Source organism: Neovison vison, chromosome 13, assembly GCF_020171115.1.
Source record: "Neovison vison isolate M4711 chromosome 13, ASM_NN_V1, whole genome shotgun sequence".
NCBI lineage: Eukaryota > Metazoa > Chordata > Mammalia > Carnivora > Mustelidae > Neogale > Neogale vison.
The window spans coordinates 116,371,729-116,382,987 of NC_058103.1; the positions used below are offsets into that span (position 1 = coordinate 116,371,729).

The 11,259-nt window shown below is 52.6% G+C and overlaps 1 protein-coding gene across 1 annotated transcript; it reads left to right on the top strand.

Annotated features, from left to right (window-relative positions):
* The first annotated feature begins 668 nt into the window (after nucleotides 1-668).
* ISLR2 (immunoglobulin superfamily containing leucine rich repeat 2) lies at nucleotides 669-4,805 on the top strand. Its single transcript, XM_044229879.1, has 2 exons — nucleotides 669-730; nucleotides 1,314-4,805. Exon 2 carries the CDS (start codon nucleotides 1,335-1,337, stop codon nucleotides 3,579-3,581), a length of 2,247 nt encoding a protein of 748 aa, XP_044085814.1. The 5' UTR covers nucleotides 669-730; nucleotides 1,314-1,334; the 3' UTR covers nucleotides 3,582-4,805.
* The last annotated feature ends 6,454 nt before the right edge of the window (nucleotides 4,806-11,259 follow it).

Below are 11,259 nucleotides of genomic sequence, written 5' to 3' on the forward strand. Positions count from 1 at the left end.
CTATGGGTGGGGGGGATAGCAGGGGTGGGGAGGGGCCCTCCCCCGGGAGCAAAGGCAGTGTGAGGGAACCCGGGTTCCCAAAGATGGGCTTGTGGGAGGGGCTCTGCCCAACCTGCTGGGAGTTCTAGGTGGGAGCGGGAAGTCTCCGAGAAAGCGCGTTTGTGTGGCTGGGTATAAGGTTTTATGGGGCAGTTGGGGGGGAGGGGCGGGGTTGAGGTGTGCTAGCTTCGTGGAGCTGTAGAAAAGGGACAGAATCCTGCACGATGACCTGTCCGTTGGGGACTCCTATACCCTCTGGGAGCTGCCTGGGCTCCTCCGTGATGGGAGGGGGGATTCTTTGAATCTTTAGTGACATCCTCCTCAATGCTCCAGGTTCATGCATGGAGAAGGACCTCCTTCCTCAGACAGAAGTTGACACAGCAATCTTGGTCCTCCCCTCGAGGGAGTTGCAGCCCAGGGCAGGCTGCTTCAGTATAGGGGGATGGGTGGCTAGGAGCCTACTGCCCCAGTCCCGCCTGCCTCCCTCCCACCTCAAGTTCTCTATCCGCTGGGATTTCTGTCTCAGTGGAGGGCTTTTGTGCATGCGCAAGCGAACGCCTGTGCTGCCTGTGAGCGGGTGGGTTCGTGTAAGGACTTGTGTCCTTGTGTCTGTCAGCTCACACAATGAACAGGAAAGCACCGCGACGGAGAACCCTGTTCGGATGCTAGGTTCAGCTGAAAGAACAATGAGGTCTCCAGGGTATAGTGTGTCCATGTCTGGGTGTCGTTGTGTTTGTGTGCTAGAAAATGTGCTGTGAACCTCTAAATCCCTGCAGAAGTTGCAAGTTTGGTGGCGTGCCCAGACTGTGTTTGTGGTGTTGTGTGAATGTATGGGCGCGTGTGCGAATGCGGTGAGTGGGACAAAGAGCTTGAGGAAAGACAACAGGCCACAGACAGAAATACTTTTTCTGTGTACCATCGTCACGGAGTTAAACGAAGGCTTAGAAACATACCTGCGGATCAGGGCAGAGCCCAGAGCAGACAGGGGAGAGGCTGAGTCTCTGGAGTGTCAGACTGAATGGGTAGGTGGGGGTGGGGGGTAGGGGTTGAGGCACAAGTCCGCTAGAAATGGAAGTCAGGTCCCGAGAGAGAGCATGCATTGAACCCTGAGACTTTTATTGCGCCCCCACTCGTGTCCAAGAGAGACTCTTGGGCACAGAGGAGAAGGTTCCTGGGGCCCCAGGGTCTGCCCCAGAGGGGTTTTTGCGGAGGCAGAGCTTAATAGAGAGAGGGAGGCTGGATCTCATAAGTCACCTTCTCCCCTCTTTCTCCAGCTTCCATCCGCAGGATCCGCGATGGTGCCCTTGTGGGCTCTGTGGCTGGCCTGGGCTCTGCTAGGAGTGGCCGGAGCGTGCCCAGAGCCGTGCGCCTGCGTGGACAAGTACGCGCACCAGTTCGCAGACTGCGCCTACAAGGAGTTGCGGGAGGTGCCAGAAGGACTGCCGGCCAACGTGACCACGCTGAGTCTGTCCGCCAACAAGATCACCGTGCTGCGGCGCGGGGCCTTCGCCGACGTCACGCAAGTCACGTCATTGTGGCTAGCGCACAATGAGGTGCGCACGGTGGAGCCCGGCTCCCTAGCAGTGCTGAGCCAGCTCAAGAACCTCGACCTAAGCCACAACCTCATATCCAGCTTCCCGTGGAGCGACCTTCGTAACCTGAGTGCGCTGCAGCTGCTTAAAATGAACCACAATCGTTTGGGCTCGCTGCCCCGGGATGCGCTCGGTGCGCTGCCCGACCTGCGCTCCCTGCGCATCAACAACAACCGGCTGCGTACCTTGGCTCCTGGCACCTTCGACGCGTTAAGCGCACTGTCCCATCTCCAACTCTATCACAACCCCTTCCACTGCGGTTGCAGCCTTGTGTGGCTGCAATCCTGGGCCGCAAGCACCAGGGTCTCCTTACCAGAGCCCGACTCCATTGCGTGTGCCTCGCCTCCCGCGCTGCAGGGGGTGCCTGTGCACCGCCTTCCCGCCCTGTCCTGTGTACCACCCAGCGTGCGTCTGAGTGCTGAGCCCCCGCCAGAGGCACCGGGCAGCCCCTTGCCCGCCGGCCTGGCGCTCATGCTACACTGCGTCGCTGAAGGACACCCCACACCCCGCCTGCAATGGCAACTTCAGATCCCGGGTGGCACCATAATCTTAGAGCCTCCCGTCCTGAGCGGGGAGGACAACGCAGATGGGGCCGATGACGGGGAGGAGGAAGGAGATGGGGATGGGCCCACACAGACGGAGGCCCCAACCCCGACTCCAGCACCCGCTTGGCCCGCGCCCCCAGCCAACCCACGTTTCCTGGCCCTCACAAACGGTTCCCTGTTGGTGCCCCTCCTGAGTGCCAAGGAAGCAGGCATCTACACCTGCCGAGCCCATAATGAGCTGGGGGCCAACTCCACCTCACTACGCGTGGCAGTGGCGGCTGCCGGGCCCCCAAAGCACGCTCCTGGCGCCGGGGGAGACTCTGTAGGGCAGGCCCCTACTTCTGAACGCAAGTCCACAGCCAAAGGCCGGGGTAACAGCGTTCTACCCTCCAAGCCCGAGGGCAAAATCAAAGGCCAAGGCCTAGCCCGGGTTAGCATCCTCGGGGAAACGGAGGCGGGGCCGGAGCAGGAGGAGGAGGAGGCAGGTGAGGGAGAGGAAGCAGAAGACCAGATCTCTGCGGATCCGGCGGAGGAGCAACGCTGTGGCCACGGGGACCCCTCGCGGTACGTGTCCAACCACGCATTCAACCAGAGCGCAGAGCTCAAGCAGCACGTCTTTGAGCTGGGCGTCATCGCGCTGGACGTAGCGGAGCGCGAGGCTCGGGTGCAGCTGACGCCGCTGGCGGCGCGCTGGGGATCTGGGCCCGGCGGGGCTGGGGCGGCTGGGCGGCCGGGGCGGCGGCCGCTGCGCCTGCTCTACCTGTGCCCAGCTGGGGGTGGCGCAGCAGTGCAGTGGTCGCGCGTGGAGGAGGGCGTCAACGCCTATTGGTTCCGCGGCCTGCGGCCTGGTACTAACTACTCAGTATGTTTGGCGCTAGCCGGGGAGGCTTGCCACGTGCAAGTTGTGTTTGCCACTAAGAAGGAATTGCCCTCGCTGCTGGTTATCGTGGCGGTGAGCGTATTCCTCCTGGTGCTGGCCACCGTGCCCCTGCTGGGCGCCGCCTGCTGCCACCTTTTGGCCAAACACCCCGGTAAGCCCTATCGTCTTATACTGCGGCCACAGGCCCCAGACCCCATGGAGAAACGCATCGCCGCCGACTTCGACCCGCGTGCCTCCTACCTCGAGTCAGAGAAAAGCTACCCGGTAGGCGGCGAGGCAGACGTCGTGGAGCCAGAAGAGGCTCCCGGGGAGGGCCTCGACGAAGACGCGGAGCAAGGGGACCCAGGTGGGGACCTGCAGAGGGAGGAGAGTCTGGCGGCCTGCTCTTTGGTGGAGTCCCAGTCCAAGGCCAACCAAGAGGAGTTCGAGGCGGGCTCTGAGTACAGTGATCGGCTGCCCCTGGGCGCCGAGGCAGTCAACATCGCCCAGGAAATTAATGGCAATTACAGGCAGACGGCAGGCTGAATCCTCAGCCCCACCGGCCTGCCCATTCCCATCTCCCACCTTGGGTGCCTGGGAGAAGAAGCCTAGGGCTGGCAGGATGTACGCCCACCACCCCACCCGCAACCTTCGCTTACTCCGCCCCTTTACCAGCCCCGACCTTCATTACTGGGGACTTTGAGAGGGGAGTGGGATGACTGCACCAGTTCCCAGCCACCCATTATCATCATTGTCTTTGAGGGCTCAATTCCCCTTCACAGCAAGCACAGTTACTCACTCTCCTCTCTCCCTATAATGCACCACCCGCTAACCGGGGAGCGGAATCCACGCCTCTCCATTCCCACCCTAATTGTTATCTGCGATATCTCCTCTGCAGCCTGCCCCACGGTAGGCTCTGGAAAGAGGAAACAGAGGAGACCACGGAAATATCTGGTGGTAATGCCGTGGCGTGGGGTCAGCCACGGATCCGCAGCAGATGTCCCTTGCGTGGAGTGCTGTAGGGTCCCACCTGGACCCCTACTCCAACATTTCTGGGGTGCACGTCCCAGAAGCCAGGAATCCGTGGCAACTCCCTAGTTTTAGTTTCAAAGTCCCCTTGCGACTGGGAAACAAACCCTTCTGTCCCCCCACCCCCAATCCGCTTCTAATCAGCTGGAGCCAAGCCCGGTGCCTGGGGCGCCTTTCAGCTCCGCGCTCCGATTTTCATATTTTCGTAGGGGTTTTTTTGTTTGTTTGTTTGTTTGTTTGTTTTGTTTTGTTTTGTTTTCTCAAAGACAGCGACGCTCCGGGTCCGGTGCTAACACCCCCTTCCCAGCCTCTAGGAAAATTGGATGTGTGTGAGGGGGTAGAGCAGGGAATCCGTTTTCTCTCTCCGGCTCTCCTAACTTAAAGCCCCGAGGAACCGCGCTCCCTTTTAACGCAGAGAGCGTGGGCTTGGTCCTGGGTGAATTTCGTTGTGGGTGACTTGGGGTTTCCGGAGTTCAAGCACTCCACAGCTGGGGTTCCGCTGCTGCACGTGGCCCAGACCTCCGTTCGAGGTGCGCTGGGGGCAAAGGAAGCCAAGTGCGGTCTTCCCGGGCCCGGTTTCGCCCAAGGGCTTGCGCCCTGGTTCGCACAAAGCCTGCGCGTGACGGTGCCTCGGGATCCGGATGGAGAAAAGCCCCTGGGTCCTCGCGTCTTCCCGCCCCTCCTTCCACGAGAACAGTATTTGCCTGGCGTGTAGTCCTAGACGAGCGTGCTCTGTAGGAGAAGTCTGTATTCTGTAAAGTGTGATCGTGTAGTGTAGGGGGGGCGGGCGGGCAGGCAGGTGGGCGGGGAGGGAGGGGGCGGGAGGGTGGACGCGGCGCGGCGACTGGGGCGGGGTCCTTTTTTTATTCTTGGAGGTGAACGTCGGGATTGTGATGGGGGGTGGATTCAGTCGTCGGGACCTGCCAGTCCTTCGCGAAGCGCAGCACAAGTGCGGCCCGGGGCGGAGTAGCTCCCCCACCCCGGAGCCCGCGCCCTTTTCTAAAGGCGTCTGTATGTAAACAGTCAATAAAACAATCGATTTGATCTGGGCTTGGTGACTCTTTGTGGGGGGTGGGGAGACAGAGGAAGGAAGCCTGGGGGATGCTGGAGGAAACCGCAGTAGGAGGGAGCCCCCAGGATCCTCCCATTGGGATCCTTTGTGTGAGTTCGTGTTGCTTGGACTGTCCTGTAATTTTGCCAGGTGTTTACACCCGGCACCCGCTCCTTCTTAGTGCCTCCAACTCCGAGCGGCAGGGGGCGAAACCACGTGGCCTTGAGGAGGTTGGAAATGAGTGGGAGAGGTTTCAGGGAGGGTGGGGGTGGTCCCCGCAGACTGAACGACAGTTCAGGGGTGCGTGGGGGGGGTGCACCTGAGTGTGTTGTGTAGCTGCCAAATACTCCTTGGGTTGACATAGTCGCTATGATGGGGTGTGGCTGTGTGTGTGTGTAGACTGCCTCGTTTCTGTTTCAAGTCCAGTCCCTCTGTTCTCTGAGAATCCAGTGGGGGAATTCACAGGGGCATGTGCGCATGCCCAAGCGTGTGCCTCTGTGTGTGTGTGTGTGTGTGTGTGTGTGTGTGTGTGTGTGTTTATGTTTGGAGGGTGCTCAGTGAATGATGGACAACTGACAAGGTCTGTGAGTCTCTTGGGGTGAGTGGAGGTGAGTAGAATCTGGTTGATTGAATCCTCCTAGAAGTGAGGCTTCTTGTGTTGAGGAGAACAGGAGAAAGAAATGGCAGGAGCCAGAGCGGGAGCTGTGGTCCTGACCAGCCTCTGGTGCTTGGGTTGGGCTGGCTGTGAGTTCCAGCTGAATCCCCCTGCAGAATAGGGAGTGGCCAGGAAGGGAGGTGTAAGAAAAGGCATAAAAATAGGGGAGCAGATCGAGATTTCGTCCCTACTCTTCAGCTTCCAGTTTCTTCTTCCTCACCCGGACAGTGAATATTAAGACCTCCTAATGGGACCAGTGCAGGTTGGGGACTGGGCCCATGTCCAAGCACCCAACCTCCTATCCTAGCCTGTCTCCTGGCAAAGGGATTCTTCCTGGCAGCTGGGATTCTTCCCAGGGCTGGAGCCTCGGTTCCCTGCTCAGACCAGCAAACCTGTGTCCGAGAAAAAGTCCCTTCTGAGAGTCACAGCTCCATTTTGCCCCTGCAGCTCACCTCACTGTTGGGGACACAGCTCAGAAGTATCATCTTGTATTATAAAAGCTTTGTTTTGCTTGAAAATGCTGCCTTTGAGCCGGGGGCAGGGACTGGCTCAATTTTTGTAACTGGTTCAGGAATCCACCCACATGATTGCATTGGGCAGAGGCCTGGCTGGGCGGGTGAGTGCTTAGCAGTTCGGGCCTAACCCAGTTCTCTGGTCAAGGGTATAGAGGGAGAGGGGAATGAAGGGATCCTTCCTGTCCTCCCTAAGGATTAGGGGTTTTGCTGGAGACCCCCTAGAACCTATAGTGCCCCAGGCAGATAGGCAGAGTTCTGAGAGTTCTTCCCCTCCTTTGTCTTGGGCCAGTCTTCCTAATGGACGGACACCCACAGCTGAGCTAGCCTAGTGCTGTCAGGGCAAAGCCAGGCCCAAAGGCTCAGCTCCCAGGACGGGACTAGGCGGGTGCTGGAGGTGGAGGACCACGGTGCCATGACACACTGTTGATTGTCCACTGGGATACCAGTCCCCTCTGGCCCTTACCAGCTTCTGTGCGAATGGAGGATTGGCACGTACCCAGAATGTTCTCCAGCCTCTGGCCTTCCTTCCTATCTCTTTTTTAATTTTATTCTTTCATTTCCTTCCTCCCCTTCTCTTTTCTCTCTTTTTTCTTTCTGCATCTGCCTTATTTCTTCGTTGAAGAATCTCTTAAAGGCTCAGGGTTGGAAGGAACCCTGAAGCCTTGCCCAGCGGAGACATCATTCCTTCCTCAGGTATTTTAGGAGCTCCATCGTGCTTACCCAGTGCTGGGTGTGGTGTCTATATGGGGTGTTTGTCCAGATCAGATGAGGGTTCCCAAACATGCGGTAAGGATTGGGTGGAAGCCAGTGCCAGGATGGGAGGGAAAGAATTCACCTGAGGCAGAACAAAGGAGACAGAAGCTTATTGAATCCACCCAAGGGAGCGGAGGGCAGACCCCAGAGGAGCAGCTGTCTGCAACTTGGGCAGTGGGGGGGGGGGGGGGGCGGGGGCTGTCTTTAAGAGAGGGAAGGTGAGCAGGTATGGTAACTATGGAATTTGCCTTTTTTGGTTACTGGGCCTAGTTGTAAGCAGCCCATTGTTCAGGGAGGGCCTCTGGATATTTTGAGTTGGGTGCCCGGTATTCAGCCAGGGGGTCTCTGTGGGCCCTTTCTATATTCCATTGTTCAAGGCTATTTTCCTGCACAATGGGGAGCTCACTCTTGATCTGTCCCCCCTTTCTATATTCCATTGTTCAAGACTATTTTCCTGCACAATGGGGAGCTCACTCTTGCTCTGTCCCCCCAAGTAACAGACTGTTGAGCAATATAAAGGTCACATCTCCGGGAGATCCTGCAGAGGTCTGCTGATGAGTACCACCTCCATCCCTCACTCCAGGGCTGTAAAGCTTTCCATTCAGTGCAGATTTTTTTTCATGTCTCCAGGTCCTGTGCCAGCTTAGCTCTCTCTCTTGTGTATTTTGTCGTAAAACTTAGCTGAATGTGGCAAAGGGATGGAATCCAGTGGGTTAGGAGTTTGTGTGTGTGTTGTACGCGCATATCGAGGGGACCTGGAAAATGCTCAGAGAATGCAATATGACAGCGGTAACCTTGGAACTCAGAGCAATTTATCAGGAGCAGTAATTCTCTGAGCTACAGAAACCAGATGCCCAGGATGTGGCCTTGAATCAGATTGGAAACCTGTCTGCAGGAAGGTGATTTGAAAGGAGTGCCCCCCTGCCCCACCCTCCCCCCCACAAGTGTCTCCTAAAGATCAGCAGGAATGAGAACCATCATGAAGATCATTAGGGAAAGTCCATTATACAAAAGGACAAAGGGACACAGGGCTTCTTTGAGAAAGAAGCATCTGGAACAGACACCCCCCCAAGCCCCCACGCCCCCCACCCCCGCCAGCCTCCCCATGCTTCCCGATCTTGTGTTTGGAATGCAGCCCTCCACCCATGACACTGGAATAACAACCACAAGTAAAGCTAACATTTCTAAAGATTACTAAGTCAGTATATGTTTGGACAGCTAATCCCTGGAGGTGAGGCTAATCTTGATTTTCCCTCCTTGATCTCAGGACAGAACATTTTGGTAGGGAAAGGAAAGGGGATGGCATCTTGCTACAAGGTTCTTGCCCCAGATTCATTCATATCAGAGCCCCAGTTATGGTATACTCCACGGGGAAAGAAGGAGCCTCTGCCCAACAAAGAGACATCATCCGCAGAGAAAGAATGATGATGTCTGAGAAACTGAGAGAAACTGGAGGGCCTTTACCTTTCAGGCATGAGGTGCCTTTTCTACCGAAAAACCCAACCTCAGGGACTAGGACCTAAGAAAGGCCCCAAGTAGAGACCCTAAATTGCGAAATCTGACCTAACAAATACCTTTACCTTGTAAATTGCCCACATGAAGATATTGACAAGAGCAATTCTGTTGGAAGATTGGGGATGGGGCAAGCAGAGCCATTTCAGCTGTGATGTGTCAATTAATTGATTGCATTTGTAACACACCCACCTACACATATGTGTTCAATGACAAGATTTTGCCTTAGGACTGGGTAGAGAATTATGCACTGAAAATGGAAGGTCTGCTGTGACTGGCATATAAAAGAGATTGAATTAGAAAATGTCTTGCAGTATTAGCATTTAATTCTAAATATGGCCAGTTTTCCTAATAAGACTTGATATGGATTTTTTAAAAAGCCATCCAGAGACCCCTTGATGGGCAGAAAATAAAACCAACTCGTTGGGTTAAATCAGTTGGAAAGACTTTGTACCATTCCTTGGTTGAGCAAGTAATTTAGGTAATTTGAAGATGATATGATTTTTTAAATTGTGCTAATTGCTCATGCTTTGTCTGGACATGTGAACGTAAGTTTAATAATTAAGTTTTGGTCCACATGGAATAAGGAAAATAAATGTTTATATTTTTATCAACTGTTTATGGCTTAAACATGTCCCCTTGTGTATTAAGAGTTAATTTGGTTTTGGTAAATTAGATGCACTTTCTCTTAGCAACACTCTAGCAAACTGGTCCTTAAATTGAGTCTAAAAGCCATTCAAGGCGTCCAGCCATTTGAGAGAAAAACTGCCACAATCATAAATATCAGAGAGGAACTTGGTAAGAATTGATCAGTGTTTAAATAGGGAAAGAATGGGAGTGGAGAATTAATTATCAATGCTTTTTTTTAGTAAAAGTGACTTTTGTGTATTTAGACAGGCTAAAAATATTAATGGTCACCTAGTAAATATTAACAATGAGTAATTAAAATTAATTAAATTAAATTAAAATGACTTATTAATAACATTTATTGAACTCCTACCATATTTCAGGGACACACATACTATGGAATTTATAATCATTACTTTATTAATATTTTTGATAATCTTGTGTGGTGATAATATTATTATGCCAACTTAGGCAAAGAAAACCAAAAGCAGAAAGGTTAGTCATTTGCCAAAGGGCATATAAGCTGGTGATTTACAGGACTGAGGTTTGTACTTTGCAACAGAGCTCTTAGCCATAAAACCAAACATTCTTCTGATACCTCTATAAATCAGATTAAGTGAAGGATAATATATTTTATATATTGCTAATTTTGTTGCTGATTATCAAGTTTGTCTAGAAAAAGAGTTTCTCTTGCAGTCTCTCTTATTTCTCAAAATAGCCATTTTATCCCCAATTATAAAAGTTATGCATGTGGCGCCTGGGTGGCTCAGTGGGTTAAAAGCTCTGCTTTTGGCTCAGGTCATGCTCCCAGGGTCCTGGGATTGAGCCCCACATCAGGCTCTCTGCTCAGCCGGTAGCCTGCTTCCCCTCCTCTCTCTCTGCCTGCCTCTCTGCCTGCTTGTGATCTCTATCTGTCAAGTAAATATATAAAATCTTTAAAAAAAAAAAAAAAGCTAAAAAAAAAAGTTATGGGAGATTAAATGTAAATGGGTAGAGCCACTTAGGAAAAATATTTGGCAGTATACAAAGGTGAAAGATACATTATAGCTTATGACTCAGCAATTTCACTCCTGGCATCTCCCTGATAGAAGTGAGCACATAAGCCCATCAAAGACAAACGGGTATTTTGGTGGACACAAGTGCGAGAACGTTCGTCATGGCTTTATATGTAATACCCCAAAGTGAAAATAACCCACATAGCCACCAAGGGTAGAATGGGGAAAAAAAACTGTGGTATATTCATATAATAGAATAGGACACAGCAGTGAAAAACAAACAAGCAAACAAGTTTCAACTTGTTTCAACAAGTTTCAACACACAGCAGCATGCACGCCATAATGTTGAGGGGAGAAAAGCCAGGCACAAAAGAATGCGGAACGTGTTATTTCATTCATATGAAGTTCAAGGCAGGCAAAACTAATTTGGGGAGAAAGAAGTCAGAATCGTGTTGGAAAGTACTGACCAGGACTGAGAGGGTATTCGAAAGAATGTTTTGAGGTGCTGGAAATGTTCTCCATCTTATTTTGGGGGGTGATTTCAGGAGTGTTTATGCGTGTAAAAATTCACCAACCCGTATATTTAAGAGTTATACGCTTTATTGTATTTGTTATACCTCGATTTTTAAAAATGGAAAAATAGGGGCGCCTGGGTGCCTGGGTGGCTCAGTGGGTTAAGCCGCTGCCTTCGGCTCAGGTCATGATCTCAGGGTCCTGGGATCGAGCCCCGCATCGGGCTCTCTGCTCAGCAGGGAGCCTGCTTCCCTCTCTCTCTCTCTCTGCCTGCCTCTCCATCTACTTGTGATTTCTCTCTGTCAAATAAATAAATAAAATCTTTAAAAAAAAAATAAAAATGGAAAAATAACCCTTGGAAATACGGCCACCACGTAATATGTACTCAGTACAGAACTGCACTGTCCAATACAGTAGCTACTGGCCAATGTGGTTATTTAAATTTAAAATTTAATTAATTAACATTAAATAAGATTCAAAATTCAGTTCCTCGGTCACATTAGCCTCATTTCAGGTGCTCAATAACCCCACGTGGCTAGTGGCTACTATATATTGATTGGGCAGCAGAGATAAC